We start from the raw sequence: 23242 nt of genomic DNA, 5'->3' as shown, positions 1-23242 counted from the left end.
GAAAACTGTTCAGGATTAACTACCGTATTTTTTGTTCCATAAGACACACTTTTTCCCTCCTAGAAAGTAAGGGGAAATGTCTGTGTGTCTTATGGAGTGAATGCAGGCAGGAGGCTCTGCTCAGCGCTCCCTTTAAAGGCTCTTGGGGGCTTTTCCCCGAGGAGGGAGAAAGTCCCGCACACACGCTCCACGCGGCTCATGAAAGGGACTGCTGAACAGAGCCTGGGATGCATACAGGCTCTGCTCAGCGCCCCCTTTAAAGAATATTTTTTTCTTGCATTCCCCCTCTAAAAACTAGGTGCATCTTATGGTCAGGTGCGTCTTATGGAGCGAAAAATACGGTAATCTGGATTAAAGACTGGCGTGCTTCGGTTTTCGCCATGGCTACCGTCAGATTAAAATGACCAAGCCTAACCATATCTACTCAGAAGCAAGACCCGTGGGTTTGTTGGTGTTGCTCTCAACACAGAGGTGTTTCTTAATAATAATAATAATAATAATAATAATAATAATAATACAGTTACTCTTTTGGAAAGTGTGTTCTCCTTCATGGAGAGCACGTGTTGCGGTGGGGGCTGCCAGGACACTCCAAAGTTGGGGATGGGCTAATTGTTCGTTGGCCACTGATGCGATTGGGGCTTCCCTTGTTGTTGGGAAGAAGTTAATGTTGCCATTTGTTGATTGACAGCCAGAAATGCTAAAACTCCTTGCACGAGGCTAGGGCTTCCTCTTTTCGACCGTGCATCGGATTGCCCGTCCCCCCCCTCCCTAGAATTAGGGTTGTTCGCTTTGACCTTGCTATGCCTGTCATGGGGTCATCTGCTCTTGGGGCAGGGGCCTGGTAGGAATTTTGTCCATCTGGCTGATTGGCTGGGGCCATTTGGTTTTTGCCTACTGCGTAGCAAATCGTCACAACTTGTAAGGTTGCGGTTAGGCATTGGTTTATGGTTTGGTTGGTTGAGGGGAAGTGGTTGAGTGCCTGCCCTTGGTAGGTTGAGTGCCTGCCCCTCTAATGCTGCTGCTGCAAGGGATTCCGTTAAAGGAATTGGGGGCTAACTATTGCTTGTCCACTCTGTCAAGGGGGCTCGGGCCATAGCAATGAGCTCCTGGCTGCATTTGGGGTGAGGGCAGGTTCCCTGCTCCGCGTAACCCCCAAGTGTATTCCCCTATTCTGACTTTCGCATCGTGCGGAATGTCAGTCTGTCCCCCATGGTAGGGGCAGATAGTCGCAACCAATGCCTAAGCAACCACTCACAAATTTGTATTTCAATAAAGTTGTGGCCAAAATTATGCCAAAAAATCTTAAACAAAAGATTCTGTGTGATGTGTGAGTTATTGGGGTGGCCCTGGGGACCTCGACACGCAAAGCAAAATAAATGTATTACTTTCTGACTTTAGTGTGCTCTATGCGTGGATATGCACACATAGCAAAAGCATACCAGTTTGTTCTCATATGGTGAACCAAATGTCATTTCCCCAAGCCATACAACCAGGATTTTTTAAAAAAACCAAAATTCAAGCATTTATTTATATCAAATGAAATATTGTCGCTTTCCATTATTCTTTAAGCATATAGAATAAAGGAGGGAAATTGTTTTTAAAAGCCTGGAGAAATACAGTAAGCAGTAAATGAGCAGAAATCCTATGATAGAATTTTTCTTCTAGACTTTGAGAAATGTTTAATTAAGTAAGAATGCTATGGTAAGAATGCTATCAGGACCCCCTCTCTGTTTTTCTAAAACAATACGAGTCCTTTCCAATATTTTGTTACCCAGTTAATGATGAATTGGCTAAAAAAATTGGTACATGTATCAACATTGTTTTGCAGTTGCCCTTGCTGTAGAAGTTGGGCAGGTCTTTGTCCTGTGACTGAGAGCATAAACCTCCAGCACAATTTACAGTCTTAGAGCCTATTTTAATGATTTCAGGACTATTTGTGGTCTTCCATGCAGGTATCGCCAATAATGGAAGCAGAAGAATTGACAAATGACATATTGGGAATAAAAAACATCACACCCCATAAAGATGACATGTGGGCTACATTTGAAGTGATTGAAAGTGGAGAGCTAGGTTTGTGACTTCCCTATTTTGGTGTTGTCTTTATTCGTTCTGTGATGTTTTCATTGTATAAAAGGCTTTGGTAGTTTGTTTTAAACATTTTTTTTGAATAAATGCAAATATTAAATCTAATTGGATTGCCCAAAGCTGTACTAAGGGTGCACAGTGCTGAGGGCTACCTTGGCCATATCATCTTGACTTCTTTATGACTTCTGTGATGCAGTGCTTTTTTTCCAGGGGGTACTTAAGGGTATCACTTCAGAATGCAGATAGAGGAATGCTGAGGTCCAAAAAACCCCACTGTATACATGTAATCCTGGACCTCAGCTTTCCTCTATCTGCATTCTGAAGTGATACCACCTTGAGGCATCTCAGTAGGACCTTGGGCCAAGCAAAACGACCTTCAGGTGCAATTCAGCTCTGTGGGGAGTTAAATATTAAAAACAGAAAAAAGAAAAAAATCTCAGTTCAAATTAGAATTTGTTTAACTGGCTGAAACCAAATTCTGGGGAGAGAAGTATATTAAAACCTTACATTTTCAAGAAAGCAATTTCCGTCTGATATTTATTGTTGGATTGGAACAAATAGCTCTCTTGCTGTTTACCGGAAGACACATAATGACCTTGGGAGCAGAATAATGGTATATGTAAGTTTGACAGCTTAGATGTCTGAAATATTGGAACTGAAATATTAAAGATAAACTGAATTATTTACATATATACCAGCAGAAATAATTGGCAAAATTATCTGGTCTTATACAGAGGGATTGCTGTAAAAATGGGATCTCTAGTATATAATTTATTTTTATTTTTTTTCTGCAGTAATTTCTATATGATGGATAGTTTGCAAATGAGGTGTGTTGCCAGTAAAATAACTAATACATTTCAATAGGATGATTTATGTACCATATAATCCATTATGACAGATGGTCTTCAACGCAACTATAAATAAAGCAGTAGGTGTTTGCTCTGGGAGCACACACATTCTTAGTGGATGTGTCTTGTTTTGCTGCTTTTTTTCTACTGAAGCTTCTGATTTAAGGTGGAACTGAAGATAAGACGTTATATTTGTGTGAGAGTTAATTGCCATTAAGTTTAACTGGTTTTGGAAGACAGCTGCTGTAAGGGTTAAACAAAGCCCTTTATTTATCCTTTTTTAAACTCCTCCTAAGGCAATACCCCCTTTCCAAAAACTGCTAGAATTTTTCAGAAGCTTTTACTGTGTAAACATGCAACAATTCATTCCATAATGAATTTCTGCCCTGCCAACAAGGGAGTGTGTGTTTCATGTTGTAAAGACCTGTAAACACTGAAGAACTCTCTGGAGAATGGCCATGTTTGGTGGCATCCCAGCTCAAGACTGGGATGTAGTCTCGTTCACATTTCATGCTAAGCCAGACCATGGTTTAGCACAGTGTGTGGGCTCATGGAAAGAAAATCACAACTGCTCTGCTCCTTTCTGGTTGGAGTTCTGTGCTGAGTTAAGGCATGACTTGGCTTAGCATGTTGTCCCAACCTAGACTCATGGTTCGGCTCTCTCCAAATACAGTCGTACCTTGCTTGTCGAATGGAATCCATTCTGGAAGTCTGTACGACTTCTGAAAACATTTGAAAACCAAGACACAGCTTCCGATTGGCTGCCGGAGCTTCCTGCACTCAGTCGGAAGCTGGGGAAACCACATCAGACGTTTGGCTTCCAAAGAACATTTGCAAACCGGAACACTCACTTCCAGGTTTGCGGGTTTCGGGAATGGACGAGTACCAAGGCGTTCGACAACCAAGGTACAACTGTAACCAAGATTTGTCCTATGGTTTGCAGTTCGTGATTTGTCTGATTTGCCATGATTTGCCCAGGATTAGACAACACATTAAAGCAAACCATGGCTTAGCTCAGAGTAGCAGCAGAATGACCAGGGAGCGGCTGCAATCTCTTTCCATATTTATGCCAAGCCATGGCTTGGCTTAGCATGGCATTTGAACTGAGCCATTGTCACAAGGCCTATTGGGGTGTTTTAGCTCACACAATTCCCTGACTGTGTCCACTGACTCCTCCTCGTGCTGGCTTCCGAAGAAGAATTGCTGGGGTGGGGCGGGCGATGATGTCATGCAGCACATGATGTTGCACATGAGACGTCATGATGTCAGAGGAGCTTGAGGTGGAGCCGAATGTGGTGGCACCATAACTTTAATGGCCATGGCTCCTGCTGCTGCTGTTGCCACCTACCAGGGGCTGCTCCTATCCCTCTGTGGCAGGAGAAGGAGGAGAAGGAGCCAGCCACTGAGGCTGTGCCATGCTCAGCTCCATGCTTGGCCTTCTCTGCTACTTTTGAACATTGGGAGGGGGCCCAATGTTATTGGAGGCACCAAAAGGAGATGGCACCCCTGCTCCTCCTCCTCATCCGCTGTCGTCGTCTTCTTTGGCTACCACTCATAGCCAAGTAAGGTTGTCTTCCATGAGCTCAGTTTTAACAGTGAGTCTGCAGGTGACTGTGGAAGCCATTTCTGGATCCACACGTCCTTCCACAGTGGGGACATAGGTTTCCAGGTGGGAGTTGAAAATGGTGAGGGTTTGCCAAGCGTGCCTTCCTCTTAGCGCGTTTCTCCCTTTTGTCCGGAGTTCGAACACCTTCAAAGTGTTGGGATACTGCCAGGGAGATAAAGTCCATCAAGGCCCCCAAGCCGTCTGCCGGACGATCCATCGACCTCCCGTAGGCACGCAGCGACATGAGTTTCTAGAAAATATCTTGCCACATTCCAGAGCTCATGCACGCTCTATCAGCAGATAATGCACAGCCAAAAGTTGCACTCAGGAGAGCATTATTTACAAGTTTATTCAGCGTTGATCAGAACACAGAAAGACATGACTGCCTGCTTTAGTGTCTACGACACAGAGAGAGAACGAAAGCAACAGAAAACATAAACATCCTGTGAACAGGAAATACGCAGACTCTGACTCACCAAGCCTGCTCCCTTTTAAGGTGGAACGGAAATATCCTAACATCCTCCCCCTTTCCGTGTAACCTGTAGTACCTGTGGTTCAACCCAATTGCAACCTTTGTACGTAAACCTTAAGTTGTTCTCTGTTAACAACCTTAGACAACAGATCAGCAGGAATTTCATTTCCTGGCATGTAGGACACCTGAATGAGTCCTTTCTGAATACACTCTCTTGCACAGTGTAGCTTAATCTGCAAGTACTTGGTCCTTTGCTTGCAACTCTCTGAGTTCAGCAAAGTCAAACACGATCTATTGCCTTGATACACTTGTACAGGACATTTCACAGAAACTCTGATGTCCTTAAACAGTTGCATCAACCATTCACAATCCATGAGTGAAAATGACAGAGCATTGAGTTCTGCTTCACAGGAACTTAGGCTCACTGTCGTCTGCTTTTTGCACAACCAGTCAAACAGGCAGTGGTTGTACATGTAGCATACTCCAGAAGTGCTTGTACCATCCGTGGTGTCACTTCCAAAACTTGCATCTGCAAAGATTTCAAGACCTCCAGTCTTCTGACTGGTGAACCTCAGCCTGTAGTGCATAGTCCCTTTCAAATAGCGGGCTATGCGCTTCAGAGCTTTCCAATCCTGAACAGTAGGATTGTTGGCATGTCTGCTAAGCAGGTTAGTGCTTACAGCAATGTCAGGTCTTGAGCATCTAGCAATGAAATTCAACTTGCCTAGAATGCATCTGTACAGCGTTGTGTCAGAAAACGCATCAGCAGTACTGTCTACCTGGTAACCTGTCACCATCGGCGTGTCTGCTGGGTTTGCATCAACCAAATTCAACCTGGTTAAAACATCAGCAATTTTCTGTGTTTGGTGTACCAGAAAATTACCTGCTTGGTCCCTCTCCACCTGCAGAGAAAGATAGTTGGATACCTCACCAAGATCCTTCATGTCAAAGTGCTCCTTCAGCTGAGCTAGGGTGCTTTGATAAAAAGCCTGATTCTTCCAAAACATCAGAAGATCATCAACAAAACATAAACAATACAGTTTGTTTTGCCCCTCCTCCTTGACAAACACACATGGATCAGCTTTGCCCTGGTGAAAACCTAGAGAAAGCAATGTCTCAGTGAGTTTCGTGTTCCAACACCTGGCACTCTGGTTGAGACCATACAAGGATTTCCGCAGTTTACAGACCATTCCCTTCTGTATCTGCATTCCATCAGGTGGAAGCATAAATAGCTCCTCCCCCAAAATCCCGTACAAAAAAGCTGTATTAACGTCATGATGGGAAACATGCAGTTTCTCCTCCGCAGCGATCTTGAGCATCAGCCGAATGCTCTCATATTTGACGGTGGGGGAGTAGGTCTCATGGTAATCCTGTCCTGGTACCTGTGAAAAACCTCTGGCAACCAATCTGGCTTTGTGTCTGACAACCTTGCCATTCTGGTCTGTCTTGGCCTTGAAGACCCATTTGCTGCCAACCAGTCTCATTCCTGGGGCTACCGGTACCAATTCCCAAGTTTGGTTCCTATTCAAGGAATCAACTTCAGCCTTCATGGCATTAAGCCAAGGCTCAGCATCTTTAGAGGTTAACTCCTGAACCTCTTTGAAGCTTGAAGGTTCCCACACCTTCTCTGAGCTACTAAGAACAGCAGTTGCTGTCTTAGCAAACTCATCAGCAAATCTCTTTGGAGGTCTGCCCTTTGTGGCTCTTTCAGATCTGCGTACTAGACGCAAGTCTTCTGGACTCATCTCCTCTTTCTTAGGAGAAAAATGACCAATGGTGAACAGTGGTTGTTCCAGTTCATTGTCAGACGCATCAGATGGTCTGACTGAGGCCTTTGCGCTCTTGTAGTCTGCTGTGTCATCACTGTCACTGACACCAGCAGCAGCGCCGCCCACTGAACTGGAATCCGAACTCTGATCATCATTGTCATCATCATCCTCAGCAGCTTCCTCAGCTTTATCTGCTTCCTTCACATCACCTTCATCCTCCTCTGGGTAACTCTGGAAAATTCCCACATTTCCCCCCCACTTAGGATTGTACTCAACACTCTTTGTGAACTTAATGGATTTAGAGTCAGTCATCCATACCCTGTATGCTCCTTTTTCATACCCCATGAACAAACCATGTGCCCCATGCTTCCCAAGCTTGTTGCTTTGTGGGGTGTGTACCCACATGTCAGAACCAAAGATTCTCATGTGCTTGATGTTGGGTTTCTTACCAAACATCTTCTCATAGGGGGTACAACCAATAGGTGATGACAATCTGCGATTAAAAGTGTAAACAAAATTCGACAGAGCCTCCCCCCAAAACTTATCAGGGAGATTGGCATCATGCAACAATGTTTTCAGTCCTTGCAGCAACATTTGCTTTGCTTGCTCACAAATCTCCCATGGAGATCCAGGACTTGAGAGGCTATGCTGGATTCCCTTCTCAGTCAGGAAAGCTTCAAACTGCCGAGAAGTGAATTCAGCCTCTCGATTAGTAAACAAACAGCCAATACGTTTACCGTGAACATTCTCCAACCAAGCACAGAATGCCTTGAACTTAGGAAACGCTTGCGATTTCTGCTCGAGCATAAACACATGAATGTACCTGGAAAAAGAATCAATTAGAACCATGAAGTACCTTGCTCCACCCAAAGAGGGTGCAAGTGGACCAACCAGGTCTGCGTGCACTAGCTGGTAGGGTTTGGAAGCCTGCCTGCTAGACTCCTTGCCTTTTGGAGCAACCTTCACCTTGTTCTCTGCACAAGATACACATTTCATGTGAAACTTACAGGGTTTGATGTTCAAACCCTCAATCATCTCTGGCATCTTGGCCAGTGCCTTCCAAGAGAGATGACAAAACCTTCTGTGTGCATCGTGAATGCATCCTGCATGAAGAACTTTGTTAGTTTGTGCAACACAACAAGAATCAACATTAGACACAACAGCACCACTGTCGTCATAAGTTATACAGAACAAGCCATCCATAAACTTTGCATGCAAAATGTCCTCTTTGCCTTTTCTGATGACACAGACGCTCCTCTTGAAGGAAATCTCAAAACCATGCCCAGTAAGCTGTGGGACACTGAGCAAATTGTCTGCAGCACCTGGAACATATAGTACATCTTTGATGGTAGTGTGCAGACTTGCCAGTTTCACAGTCCCTTCTCCTGCGATTCGCAACGTCTTTCCGTCAGCCAGGTGGATCTCACCATCTTGAGGCGTGAAGGAGATAAACAGGTGGCGGTCTTTCGACACATGGCGGGTACAGCCTGAATCAACAACAAACCTGGCTTTGGCCTTTGGAGCAGCCTTTGCAGCAAGCAAAACCTTGTTTTCCAGCGGCGTGGGCTTTTGCAGCTTGCCCCCCTGCTCCTGGCCATCAGACTTGCCTTTAGCCTTTGGTGAAGCTGTGCCAGCAAACAAAACCTTGTTTTCCTCTGGCGTGGGCTCTTCACCCTCCCTCTGCTTCTGGCCATCTGCAGGCGTCTGCCTCTGTTTACCTTTGCCCTTCTGGCCTCTGCAAAGGCGATGACCTTGGCTCCCATGAGAAACAGAGCTCTCAGCTGCCGACTCCTTGGCTCCCCCTGGAGGCTGGAATGCTGCCTGGGATGACGTGACAGTCAGCTCCCCCTGCAGCTTGCAACCAGTGCCCTCAGCATCCCTGCATTCACTTGCATTCTGGGAAACAGCCAGGACCTCCGATGCAGTCAAACTCTGGGCTGGGATGACTGGCAGATGGGCTACTTTCAAAGCATGCCACATCTTACGTGCAGTCACATTGCCAGCTAACGTTTTAATTTCCTCCAAAGAGACGGACAAGACTATTACGTCTATCGCCTTCGAATTTTCGGCCTTCCATCTATCTGTCAGAGGAACTGGAGGGCCCTCAGACACAGTATGCCACACTCCAAACTGACGCAGCAAACTCTCACACCACACAGCCCAGGTTTTATAATTGTGCCGATTTAGCTTTGGGCACTCAGCAGCCTCAGAAGCTTGGAAAAACTCCATTCCAGCTTTTTATTTGAGTCGTGAGTCTTATTCACTTCAGAGACGTCTTATCTCAGCAGCTCATTAATCACGAAGCCTTTGGCGCGGCTTCCAGATCCATTAGTCTGCCGGAGTTCAAAGGCCCTTGCCTCGGCAAACAGAAAAGCCTCACTTTCGCTTTTCTTCCACATACCTTTCAGCAGTCTGTCGCAGTCTTATTGTCCTGTAAGTGCTGTGAATCTGGGCCCATAACCTGTTGTTGGGATACTGCCAGGGAGATAAAGTCCATCAAGGCCCCCAAGCCGTCTGTCGGACGATCCATCGACCTCCCGTAGGCACGCAGCGGCATGAGTTTCTAGAAAATATCTTGCCACATTCCAGAGCTCATGCACGCTCTATCAGCAGATAATGCACAGCCAAAAGTTGCACTCAGGAGAGCATTATTTACAAGTTTATTCAGCGTTGATCAGAACACAGAAAGACATGACTGCCTGCTTTAGTGTCTACGACACAGAGAGAGAACGAAAGCAACAGAAAACATAAACATCCTGTGAACAGGAAATACGCAGACTCTGACTCACCAAGCCTGCTCCCTTTTAAGGTGGAACGGAAATATCCTAACACAAAGCCCATGACAGCTTTGGTAAAGGCAAAGACACCTGTGCATGAATTTGTTTTATGTGTGGAGATCAGTGCATGCTGACCAATGCACAGTCTTCACAGTAAGCCTCTATTCCGATGGCATGAGTATCACGACGACAGGTAGATTATTATCTGCTGCAGCCTTCATCCGCCTTTACAGCTGTTGTAACATACCACTTATTATCCTCTGCCTCTTCTGCCGTTGAGGACTTCTTGGATCACTGTTTGTCTAGCTCTTCCCCTTTGACCCTACCACCTTGGGTGACCCTGCTGGGAGTACGAGACTCCTGGCGGCTTTGCTCACAAGGGTCATAGGAATGCGCAAGGCCTCTCACCACGACAAGGTGATGATCCAGCGAGTGAGTCATCCGCTGTCCTTCTCTGCACACAGACAGAAGGCCTGAAGAGAGGAGTCTGTGTAGGCTCAACACTTGATTCTTATAAGGCCTCTTAATTACTCAGGCAGGCTTTGCATGTAGAACAGGATCCCATCTTCAGGTTTGGTCCTCGATTGCATGAGCAGCTGCACACATAAGTGTCCTCACATCTAAGAAATAAAAGTGATTTCTAGGAGGGGGAGCAAGTAGCAAAGGAGACATTATTGCTATATTATGGCCCCCTTATTTTGTGGCCTCTGTTGCACAATAGTCCTCCATTGGTATTCAGGCTTAAAGCACTAAGTTCTAGCTAATGATAAAGTGCTGTCAAATTAGGATTTGCCAGAATTTCTGCAACCCTTATGTCAACACCTGATTTTTAGGATACAGTTCCTATGCCCCTTCCTCTATTAAGTCATCATTGTAGCTGTGTGATTCTCTCTATCACAGCTGGTCTACGTAATCTATGAAGACAGGAGTGAATGTACTTCATGCTGAATCTCCACGGGACCGACCCGGCCCAGGCAAGATAGACCTTGCTGACCCCTGATTTAAACAGAGAAGAGGGCTGTATATTTTATGTACAAATAGCTCAGATGCAATGCATAGACAGATGTAAGAGTTGTGTTGACATAGTTGTGCTGGCCAGAATACGTGATTTGACTTCCGTGATATAGCAAGATCCACGATGGGAGCTATGGTAAATGGAAAGTAAGAATTTAATCTTATTTAGTTACGGCTTTTTTCTGTCCCTCTCCCCTCCCAGAACGACCTTTGCATTATACTGAGAATGTTCTAGAGCAAATTCTCCATTGGAGTTCTTTGCCTAACCCCAGCAGTGCATATCTTGTCGTAAAGAAGTTTCTGACGGCAGACACAATGAAGCTATACAACGGTATGTATGAAAGAAACTCATTTTGAAAAAAGAATGTCATGTTCCATGTCACTTCCCAATAAAGACTTTCATATGTTAATCTTGGCTGAGCTTTCAAGTTTCAAAGAGGTTTCTGTGAGATAAGTGTCGTATGGGGCCATTGGAGTGCAGCCATCACCTTGCCCTATAATTTCCCAAGACTGATAGATTAACTGCAGTGTGCTTACAGAAGGTTTCTTTTGAAAAATAGAGAGCGGCCCCTTATCTTGCTATCATAGGCAGCAGGAAAATAAGTCTCAGTCTTGGAAGGAGCCAAATGTTATTGGAATAAAATAAACCAAGGGAACTGTGTGCCCAGACGATGTGATCCTTCCACCCCACTCTGTGCAGTGCAGTTGAATGGCTGCTATTGGCAACAATCCTTTGGTTCAAATTAGGCGACAGCTTTATTGATTGTGGATATAAGGAGTTTTGGCTTAGGCATTGGAAATAACCAGTGCTATTTTTCTAGAAAGAGAGGTCTGGAACTCACGATGAACACCTCCCTCATTCTCTTAGAATGGCAATGTTACCCCCCCTGAGAGGTGCCGGAACTGACTTCTGGTGAGTTCCCCCTGAAAAAGAAGCCCTGGGTGTAGCTTATATAAACCAGCCTGCCCAGAGGTTGAACCAACGTTGAGGATGTCCTATGACATACAGTACCGTGAATCCTGAATGCCCTGGAACTTAGACGTTTTGGCTCCTGAACGCCACAAACCCGGAAGTGATTGTTCTGGTTTGTGAAAGTTCTTTTGGAACCTGAACATCTGACGGGGCTTCCGTGGCTTCCGATTGGCTGCAAGAGCTTCCTGCAGCTAATCAAAATCTGTGATTTGGTTTTCGAACGTTTTGGAAGTTGAACGGACTTTCGGAACGGATTCCGTTCGACTTCTAAGGTACGACTGTACATCAAATAGGTGCTACCATACTTGGTTCACCTTTTGGAGGAGAGTTGTGGGCCTAACCCCTGTCTGGTCATTCAGACAGTAGCAGCTCCTCCAAGATCCCTTTAACAGAATACCCCATTTCCTTGGAGGTGCAGGCAGAGGCTTACAGCTTCCCCTCCAAACACGACTAAGGCATCACCTAATGTCTTACCCTCCAAAGCTGTGACAGTTGTCATGAGGTAGGCAAAAAACTCCAGTTTGGCCAATTTACTTGAGGGGAAAATTTTCTCCCCAACTCCAAATACAGCAACTGGTTATAATCCATAGCAATGTCCAGAAAGGGAGGCTACTCCCAATCTCAAAGAAGTAGAGGATTGAACTCTGTGGGCGTGTACCCTTGAAGGTCAGTTGACCCTTCTCATTCAACACCTTCCCCCACCCCCATTTCATTGTGGTTCCCATCTAACATAGACATATTTATATTCCTTCACTCAGGGGCTGATGAAAACGAAGGGTTTGGAAACTTCAAAAATGAAATGTTGGAAGGTTTTAAAAGAGAATTAGACACATTCATGGAGGGCAAGGCTCTTAATGGCTGCTAACTCTGATGGTTAAGTTCTACCTTCACCATTCTTCTGAATGATGATGATGATGATGATGTATTTATACCCCGCCCATCTGGCTGGGTTTCCCCAGCCACGCTGGGCGGTTCCCAACAGAATATTAAAAACATCAAACATTAAAAACATCTCTAAACAGGGTTGCCTTCAGATGTCTTCTAAAATTCAGATAGTTGTTTATTTCCTTGACATCTGATGGGTTCCATAGGGTGGGTGCCATTACCCAGAAGGCCCACTACTGAGAATTCCCAATTGCTGGGAATAGCGGGTGGGAACAGTACAATTGTCCTCACCAAACGGTCCACCCCCTGGATCTTGCCAAACCTTCCAACACCCCTCCCATTTCCCGTAGACCTCATCATAAAGGCCTCCTCCCTTTAGACCAGGGATCTGCAACCCACGGCTCCGGAGCCACATGTGGCTCTTTTACACCTTTGCCGCGGCTCCTGGGCAGATACTAGTGAGGGGAGAAGGCGCATTGTGCGCCTCGACACTCCCCACTGTGGCGGGCGCTGTACTGGCTGTGACGTTGCATGGGGGCGGTGCGTGCGTTAGTCACGCACCGTCCCGACGTCACCTTCCCGCCCGCCCGCTACATTGTAAGGGGCATGTACGCTGGTCACTGCATTGAAAGGGGGCATGTACGCTGGTCACTGTTTTGAAGGGGAGTGAAGAACACACACACACAAAAAGGTAACTTGTTAATTTAACGTTTATTTCTATGAGGAGGAGTAATTCTGAGGGGTCAAACAAAGAAATAATAAAAAAGTGACAAAAAAGTTATTTTTATAATGACAAGTTTTGCGGCTCCCAGTTTTTGTTTCTTCAGAAACGGGTCCAAGTGGCTCTTTTTGTCTTAAAGGTTGAAAACCCCTGCTTTAGACCTTCTGTTGCAAAGTGGTGCTGATGTGTCCAGAGACTGGTCATTAGCTGTAGTGGGTGGTGCTGTGGGTTAAACCACAGAGCCTAGGACTTGCCGATCAAAATGTCAGCGGTTCGAATCCCCGCGAAGGGGTGAGCTCCTGTTGCTCGGTCCCTGCTCCTGCCAACCTAGCAGTTCGAAAGCACGTCAAAGTGCAAGTAGATAAATAGGTATCACTCCGGCGGGCAGGTAAGCGGCGTTTCTGTGCGCTGCTCTGGTTCGCCAGAAGCGGCTTAGTCATGCTGGCCACATGACCTGGAAGCTGTATGCTGGCTCCCTCGGCCAATAAAGCGAGATGAGCGCCGCAACCCCAGAGTCGGTCACGACTGGACCTAATGGTCAGGGGTCCCATTACCTTAACCCTGCTGATGACCGTTTGTTGCCTTACCCTGGTTAAGATTCCAAGCATCCAGCAAAACCATGGCTTCACTTGTCGAACTAATCCATGCCTTTTGTTTGAAAAAAGAATGTGTCACTTTCCTTTAAAAGTTATGTAAGGTATAAGAAGACACCTGCTTCTCATTTCATGTTCTGAAGAGGAAATTATCTTCACCTTTGTTCGCTTGATCCACGCAGAACAGTTAACTCTGGTTGAATGAAAATGGGCTTCACATCCTGATTTGTTGGCCAATACTTTAAATCCGGTATTCAGGGTGCAATACGTAACCATAGTTAAAGTAATCAAACTGTGCATAAGCCTTCTGTCTGCCAAGGGCAACCGTGTTTAAAATAAATTGAGGCAGTCAAAGGATCTTTATTTTTTCCTGTATTCTGTTTGTGGAGATTAATGTTAAGGATTTATGAAATTCGGTACTCTGCAGAGTGTTTATTTAAAAAATAAAATAAAATAGTGTGCTCTTTTTATCATCTTGACAGAAAAGAAGGCAGAAGGCACCGTAAAAGCCAGCTATCTGAAATACAAAGAGGAACCATCCAAATTACTGTCTGGAAATAAGTTTCAGGAGCGTTATTTTGTTTTGCGGGAAGGAAATCTTTTCCTTTACAAGGATATGAAGGTATAAATGCCTGCACTGAGTCCTTTTAAATCACGAGCAATTATGCTTAAAATCCTTCTTTTCACGTTGGGTTTGACAACTGACATTAGACGCTTTTTGTTCTGCTTGCCGACGTGAAAAGTTGGAAAACATTCTGGTTTTTGCCAATACAATACAGTATAACAAAAAAAAAGTCAGAGTTTCAAAAGGAATTTATTCTGCTTTGCACAAGAGTGAAGATTAATGTAACATTTAATTCAAACACACTTGAGTGAATGTCGAATGTGTTGCCAACACTTTTAATAGGCACCTCACTGATTTGTGGAGCTTGAGTAGTCTGTTTGTTTAAAAAAAGAATCATATGGCAAGGAAAAATTAGTTTGTTCCCTTCTCTCTGTATTCTCACCATCAGTGAGTCTGTCCAAGCGAAAGCGTGAGACAGGCGAGAGGACCTAATCTGAGTAAATTATTTGAAGGTGATCCAGAAACTGCAATTAATCCAGAATGCGGCAGCTAGACTGGTGACTGGGAGGGGCCGCCGGGACCACATAACACCGGTCCTGAGAGATCTGCATTGGCTCCCAGTACGTTTCCGAGCACAATTCAAAATGTTGGTGCTGACCTTTAAAGCTCTAAACGGCCTCGGTCCTGTATACCTGAAGGAGCGTCTCCACCCCCATCGTTCAGCCCAGACACTGAGATTCAGCGCCGAGGGCCTTCTGGCGGTTCCCTCATTGCGAGAAGTGAGGATACAGGGAACCAGACAGAGGGCCTTCTCAGTAGTGGCACCCGCCCTGTGGAACGCCCTCCCTTCAGATGTGAAGGAAATAAGCAGCTATCTTCTTTTTAAAAGACATCTGAAGGCAGCCCTGTTTAGGGAAGTTTTTATTATTTAATGCTGTATTGTTTTTAACACTTGATTGGAAGCCGCCCAGAGTGGCTGGGGAAACTCAGCCAGATGGGTGGGGTATAAATAAATTATTATTATTAGTAGTAGTAGTAGTAGTAGTAAAGAGGAAAAACGATAGCAGGAGGAAAGTCAAGATTGGGAAAGAGTGCTTTGGATAATGTAGGAGGGGTGAAGTTCAAGGCTGTAAAATAACAGGCTCTAAGGACAAATTTTCTTTAGTTATCTGCTCTTTTTTGAAGATGGGATGTTTTCGTGATAGGGAATCTTGAAATCCAAAAGGGAAGCACAAGTACCTTACCTTTCATATCCACACATTGTTCATGCCATTTAATGGACTTAAGACTGGTACCTTTCAGGGCCAAGCAAAAGCCATGGCGGAAGCAGACATGCGCCGATTGTGATGGGTGCCTGGTTTTGACAAGCTTCCAACTGTCCAACATAAACCAGGCATGTGTCTTCCTCCTCAGAAAAGGAGATGTGAACATGGTCACCCTGTTTTTGGCTGTTAATGTGGCTTCAGTTAACACCACATGTTGCCTGAATGGACAACTGTTGGTATCTGAAGAAGTGTGCTTGCACACGAAAGCTCATACCAAGAACTAACTTAGTTGGTCTTAAAGGTGCTACTGGAAGGATTTTTTTTATTTTGACTATGGCAGACCAACACGGCTACCTATCTGTAACTGTTCCATTGTGTGAATTGAACACCGGCTCCCATAAATTATGAGCCAGAACCTGGAATAGGGTGCTCACCAATCCAGGGTTCCCATAGTTAATGTTGAAACAAGAGCTGAGATTAGAAGTTAGGCTTGGTCTCCAAATCAGAGTGCATTGAGGATGCTCTGTTGACTTGGCAAGGCAGACTCCGAAGTATTTAAACATGGTCTGTGGCCTCCTTTTACTAGCCAATCACATTTTTTATCCTTATGCATTCCATTGTTCAAGAGGATGGTTAACATATTTACGGCTGAAATCCTAAACACACCTACTTGGGAGTAAGTGCCATGTATAGGGCCTATAGATATGTATAGACTTATACTATTAGTATTATCTTGGCTTTCTCAAGTGTTTTAATTAATTGATTAGCAATGTTTCATCAGAACATCTTGATTTATGGCCCTTTCATAAAATGTTAAGGGAGAAAGTGAAATTCCTTTCTCAGCCTTTGTGTTTCCTAAGGAAAAAATGGAACTTTTTTTCTTTTTAGCTGACCAGTAAAGTATGTGTTAATATTATGATGGTATTAAGTATAGATTTTTTTTCTAAAAAATCTTAAACTGTCCTTTAATTGGCACGGCTGCTGTGTTTTAAAAAAGATGCCTAATTATTTAGGGCTACAATCTAAAATTGGCACATTTGTGAGTACAAATTGGCACCTTTAAAACTTGTGCACATGTAACTGGGCATGACTGAAGTCTTAATTAGCACTTGGCAAGTGTTTATCACTGGGTTGATTTAATAAGTTGCCTTAAACTTTGCATTTCATACCATTAAATTGCTCCCGTTCATAACTTTTCCCTTAACATTTCACTTCTCGTGGTGATGTGTACATAAGAAAAAGAAAAGCAGAAAGGCATATTATTTGTTATAAAAGAAGGGAAACATATTTTTAAAAATAGAAGCATAAAATATTCCCTTGATATAATGACAGAATCATTTATTTTCAGGACAAAACATTGCAAATGACTTGTGTTTAACTATCCTCTTGTCAAGTCCCCTCACCTCTCCTTTAATTTACCCCATTGTCCTGGTGTTGGTCTGCTTCATAATTCTGTGCTCTTGATCAACATTACTGCTGTGCTCTGTATATAGTAGTGATGTCAGGATAATTGAGTAGTCTGTTCTGAACTTGATAGGACAGATGAGCGATCTCAATCATGGGCAACCTTTTTTTTTTTTTTTTTTTTGGTGGTGTCACTACCAAATTCTTTTCAAGAAAGAATTATTTGGCCCTACAAAATTCTTTGTGGTTCTGCACTAAGAAGTCTAATGTGGATGTCATTCTGCAGTTTTTAATTTCAAGTATATTACATACCTGGGACGCGGGTGGCTCTGTGGGTTAAACCACAGAGCCTAGGACTTGCCGATCAGAAGGTTGGCGGTTCGAATCCCCACGACGGGGTGAGTTCCCGTTGCTCAGTCCCTGCTCCTGCCAATCTAGCAGTTCGAAAGCATGTCAAAGTGCAAGTAGATAGGGACCGCTCCGGCGGGAAGGTAAACGGCATTTCCGTGCGCTGCTCTGGTTCACCAGAAGTGGCTTAGTCATGCTGGCCACATGACCCGGAAGCTGTACGCTGGCTCCCTCGGCCAATAAAACGAGATGAGCGCCGCAACCCCAGAGTGGGTCACGACTGGACTTAATTGTCAGGGGTCCCTTTACTTTTTAATTGACGAGAAGCGTGTCTAAAATGCTCCAGCAAAAAAAATTCCCTTTCCCATTTCCAATTTTGCCCCACCTTTCCCCTTTTGCTGCCTTACCCCTCCTCCCCCTTTCTTTGTTTTAATGCTTCTTTATTTACCCTGTAATTAATGCCTTTTTTCAAACATGCCAGCACAAGTCCTCTAAATCAGATGATGTCAGCACAGATATGTTTATTTCATTATGTGCAATATTACCAATCAATTGCCTGAAAATGTTATATTACACTGCTAAGCTATCATTTAAAAACTTATTCACTTGTGCATACCTAGATTAATAAGTACATTTCTTTTGCATGAATGGCTGCTTTTATTACTGTGGCAGAATTGGATTAAAAATTATTTTTGAAACATTGCAAGGCCCATTAGCCACAAAATATGAAGGAAAAGAGAGAGCTCAGCAGTGAGTTGAATTTGCCTGAAAGTCATGAGATGCTACTGTAATGTGTGCCATCCTGAGCCTGAGGAAGTTAAGAGGATGTAGAGGGGCTCCCATGAAACCGGGTTCAGCTTTTCTGGATTCCTGGTGGATCTATCCCCGAAAAGAGAGCTGTGTAATGATTTATGGTGGGGATTTAGCTTGTCATATCCTTAGAAATACGTCAGTGAAGGTCTCTTCTCCTTTTCTAATGATATTTCCCCAGTACAGTGGTACCTTGGTTCTCAAACATAATCTGTTCTGGAAGTCCATTCCAAAACCAAAGCGTTCCAAAACCAAAGCATGCTTTCCCATAGAAAGTAAGGCAAAATGGATTAATCCGTTCCAGACTTTTAAAAACAACCCCTAAAACAGCAATTTAACATGAAGTTTACTATCTAACGAGACCATTGATCCATAAAATGAAAGCAATCAACAATGTACTGCAGTCACACAATCAGTCAATCAGTAGCTAAAATGGGTTCCACACAGTCACTGAAGCAAAATAGGAGCCACAAAAACAGAAACACAAAAGAAATAGCAAAAAAAGACAGACCTCAGCCTAACACTCAAAACGGAAGTGTGGCACTCAAAACAGAAGTGTGGCACTCAAATTGGAGAATGTTTGAAAATGGAAACACTCACTTCTGGTTTTCAGTGGTTTGGGAACTAGAACATTTGACTCCCAAGGCATTCGGGAGCCAAAGTAGGACTGTAGTATTCTTCATATTTCAAGAGTTTCTGCTTCTTTTCTTTTGTATCCCCCCCCCCCCCATCTTTGGTTGTTACTTTCCACAAACAGCATAGTGAAATAAGTAAAATTAACCAGTTTTCTGTATTTCATCTTAAACGCACCCCAGGGACGAATGCTTTCCATTTACATGCTAATTGAAAGGGAGAACGATTTGGAATAAATTGGCCTGTAATGAAATGGCAAGAAGGGATAGCCAGAAGAAAAGCTGATAATGGGCGCTATGTATATGTGTGTGTGTGTGTGTGTGTGTGTGTGTGTGTGTGTGTGTATACTCCAGCGTTCCAGTTAGTACATTTCCATTCCATTGATTTAGACATTTCTGATCTCAACAGAGTAGCAAGCCTGAGAAAGTGCTGCCGGTCAAATCACTGAAACTGTATCTTGGAGTGAAGAAGAAACTGAAGCCCCCAACAAAGTAAGAAAAGAAGATGAAAGAAAAGGCTGTGTTGGTTTCTTTCTAGCCAGGCATGCTGCATTATTGACAAGACAGGAACACAAAACTTTTAACAACCAACGAAAACAAGGAAGCTAATCTATATCCATCGTTTTGTCCTGCTCTTAAATTGCATCCCCATAATATTAGTTGCTCTTTTACCCAAGTGGTCCTAATGCTTCTGTGCTAAGAAATTGCATTATTGACCATCCTTTTCTATCTCAGCGTGCTGTCTCTTGTGGGTTGTATTGGTTATGTGCTTAAATTGTCTCCAATCCTCTGACCTGAATTCTAGTGATAGGCAGATATTCAATGTGGGAGGCAGTAAAACACACTAATTTGATCATCTCGGCGTCAAGCTCAGATCCAGAGAAGAAACATTTGCCTTCCCTGAGGTACAACTTTGACTCGGTCCAGGCACAGTACTGCACAATTGCCAAACCCTGCAGACTCACCACTACTTCAGCTATTGTTACCTCAGCACTGGCATTTTTACTAACCTTAGGTAAAGGTAAAGGGATCCCTGGCCATTAGGTCCAGTCGTGGATGACTCTGGGGTTGTGGCGCTCATCTCACTTTATTGGCTGAGGGAGCCAGCGTACAGCTTCCGGGTCATGTGGCCAGCATGACTAAGCCGCTTCTGGTGAACCAGAGCAGCACACGGAAACGCCGTTTACCTTCCCGCCAGAGCGGTACCTATTTATCTACTTGCACTTTGACGTGCTTTCAAACTGCTAGGTTGGCAGGAGCAGGGACCGAACAACGGGAGCGCACCCCATAGCGGGGATTCGAACCGCCGACCTTCTGATCGGCAAGTCTTAGGCTCTGTGGTTTAACACACAGCGCCACCCGCGTCCCTTTACTAACCTTAGTTAGCACCAAACCACAGTTTGACCATAATTTCCAGCAGGCTGGCAAATGGTAGCTTATTTTGTTCGTTGGTTTATTGTATTTAACTCAACTAATTTTCAAAGCGCTATATGAAAAACATAAACTGGGAGTGACTAAAGGATGGTTGGCCCAGGAATGACAATCACCCTTTGCTAACTTTCTGTAGGCCACATACTTGGGGTAAATACCGGCCAGAACTGGGTGCATACTTCTGTGCATGTGTTGGGACGTGGGTGGCGCCATGGTCTAAACCACTAAGCCTCTTGGGGTTGCTGATCAGAAGGTCAGCGGTTCAAATCCTCACGATGGAGTGAGCTCCCGTTGCTTGGTCCCAGCTCCTGTCAACCTAGCAGTTCAAAAGCATGCCAGTGCAAATAGATAAATAGGTATCACTGTGGTGGGAAGGTACCGTATTTTTCGCTGTATAAGATGCACCAGACCACAAGACGCAGCTAGTTTTTGGAGGAGGAAAACAAGAAGAAAAATATTCTGAATCTCAGAAGCCAGAACAGCAAGAGGGATCACTGCACAGTGAAAGCAGCCATCCCTCTTCCTGTTCTGGCTTCTGTGATAGCTGCGCAGCCTGCATTTGCTCCGTAAGATGCACACACATTTCCCCTTGCTTTTTAGGAGGGAAAAAGTGAGTCTTATAGAGCAAAAAATGTGGTAACTGGTGTTTCTGTGCACTCTGACTTCTGTCACGGTGTCCCGTTGCACCAGTCATGCCGGTCACATGACCCAGAAAGCTGTCTTTAGAGAAACACTGGTTCCTCGGCCTGAGAAGTGAGATGAGTGGAACAATCCCATAGTTGCCTTTGACTGGACTGAACCATCCAGGGGTCCTTTACCTTTTCCTTTACCTTACTTATGCATGTACAGACAGCACAGAAATCCTCAAAAAATTGCCTGAAAATTCTTTTCTGAGGGACCCTGCACTGAAGTGGTATTGATCAGCATTTTGCACCACTGGAATCAGGGCCCACGGATGATCCACTTGGGGTTGTTGCCTGAAACATGCAGTCCCACTGCCCCATTACACAGTGTCCACAATATTCAGTAGGTCCTCCCGACCCTGCAAAGAAGCATTTTTAAGCAGGCTACAGTGGAGAAGGGCTGCAATGTTTGATACAACCCATGGCTTATGCTGCAGTCTTTGTCAACCTCAGGGCAGAACTAGGCTTTATTTCACCCGACTCAAAGACCCAGTTTGGCACCCTCCCCATGCACATTTGTGTACACACACACACAGGCCAGGATCCTCAATGGAGCCCTTTTGGAGGCTTCATGGGGGGGGGACCCAACTAGGCCCCCCGAATAGCTATGTCTCTGCCTCAGATGTTGTTGTTGTTGTTTAGTCGTTTAGTCATGTCCGACTCTTCGTGACCCCATGGACCAGAGCACGCCAGGCACTCCTGTCTTCCACTGCCTCCCGCAGTTTGGTCAAACTCATGCTGGTAGCTTCGAGAACACTGTCCAACCATCTCGTCCTCTGTCGTCCCCTTCTTTTTGTGCCCTCAATCTTTCCCATCAGGGTCTTTTCCAGGGAGTCTTCTCTTCTCATGAGGTGGCCAAAGTATTGGAGCCTCAGCTTCACGATCTGTCCTTCCAGTGAGCACTCAGGGCTGATTTCCTTCAGAATGGATAGGTTTGATCTTCTTGCAGTCCATGGGACTCTCAAGAGTCTCCTCCAGCACCATAATTCAAAAGCATCAATTCTTCAGCGATCAGCCTTCTTTATGGTCCAGCCACCTTTATGGTCCTCAGATGTTGCTGGACTGCAACCCCCATTATTCTTAGCCAATAGTCTGGGATGGTGAGAGTTGTGATCCCACAGCATCTTGGTATCCAAAGTTGAAGGTCTTTCGCTTACCTAATGTTGGCTAAACTCCAGTGTGTACTTTTTTTGTGCGCGCGCTCTCTCTCTCTCTCTCTACACACACACACACACACTAAGTATGTGTTAATTGTTTTATTGTTTTTTGCAGTTGGGGTCTTACATTGTATTCTGAAAAACATCACTGGTAAGTGATTGGCATGAAAACAATTCCCCATTTTTCATTGCATCTGGAAAGGTATGGCTGTTTTTTTAATTAAATGAGGAGAATGACTCACACAAAGAGATTCTTGCCTGAATCTGAGACCAGATACCCCAAATTCAAAACTAACACTTGTTTTACTATAGCATACTGACTGCTTTTCCCCTAGACACTAAAGGACTGAAAGTATGAGTTCTACCAATGCCAGAATCTGTCCACTAAGCATGCATAGTGATGTATCTTCAGATTTGATCCATGTCTTCTCCATTATTGCTTAGATTTTTCTGAAGTATTGCAAACAATTATAGTGCCAACCTGATTGGCATTGCTTGTGTAGTATATTATGTCACTGCAACTGAATTCACGCTAATTAATGTGTTTCTTCTAGGCATTTGTGTTGTGATGGACAGGATTCCCAATTGGATTGGCTAAGCAGCATTTTTATTGCACAGGTATTAGTTCTTTTATATCATTATTCAAAAGAACAACTTTCTGGGTTCTTGAAAATAATTTTGCATTTTAATGTATGTGTTAGGTATGTATTAATGCATTTGTCTGTACGCATACACACCCACACACTCATTAAACAAAAATTTACCTTATCAACATAAATTGTAAACTTCACATGACATCTTTCCTCAATAAAACCTTTCTCATTTTAGATACCTCACTGATTTCATTCTGTATCTCAAGGCTGCTCTCACCGTTTTGGTCATGGGGGAGGGGTGTATCTCCCCACTACTGAATTATTTTGAGGGCCTGCTATTGCTACCCTGTGGAGATGTTCACATCATTTGCGATTTCTAATTTATTACACTTAATGGCCTCTTTGATATACAGAGCAACACCACCTCACTCCTAGGGGTGCACAGAAACCCCAAGAATCAGTACCTTTGGAAGCAGTCTGGTCTGTTTCAGATCTATTTGGCACCATTCTGCTTCAAGTCAATATTCGGGTTCAAATCTTATCTATTCTATCCTAAAATCTGTTTCATTCCCATTAGTTAATGGGCAATCTGAAAATGTCTCTATCATCTA

The 23242-nt window shown here is 44.3% G+C and overlaps 1 protein-coding gene across 3 annotated transcripts in view; it reads left to right on the top strand.

The window, feature by feature from the left end:
• ARAP2 (ArfGAP with RhoGAP domain, ankyrin repeat and PH domain 2) overlaps window positions 1-23242 on the top strand; it is a 136802-nt gene that overhangs the window by 101044 nt on the left and 12516 nt on the right. For all 3 annotated transcript variants that reach the window (XM_081019781.1, XM_081019779.1, XM_081019780.1), the window contains 6 exons: window positions 1953-2070; window positions 10774-10902; window positions 14226-14365; window positions 19177-19259; window positions 22154-22189; window positions 22593-22656. In XM_081019781.1, the coding sequence (XP_080875907.1) occupies window positions 1953-2070; window positions 10774-10902; window positions 14226-14365; window positions 19177-19259; window positions 22154-22189; window positions 22593-22656 (570 nt within the window). The remainder of the gene's footprint in view (window positions 1-1952; window positions 2071-10773; window positions 10903-14225; window positions 14366-19176; window positions 19260-22153; window positions 22190-22592; window positions 22657-23242) is intronic.

Source organism: Podarcis pityusensis (genome assembly GCF_964106645.2).
Source record: "Podarcis pityusensis genome assembly, chromosome: 9".
In the NCBI taxonomy this organism is placed as follows: Eukaryota; Metazoa; Chordata; class Lepidosauria; order Squamata; family Lacertidae; genus Podarcis; species Podarcis pityusensis.
The sequence above is the reverse complement of the archived record's forward strand: the minus strand, read 5'-3'. Positions and strand labels throughout refer to the sequence as shown.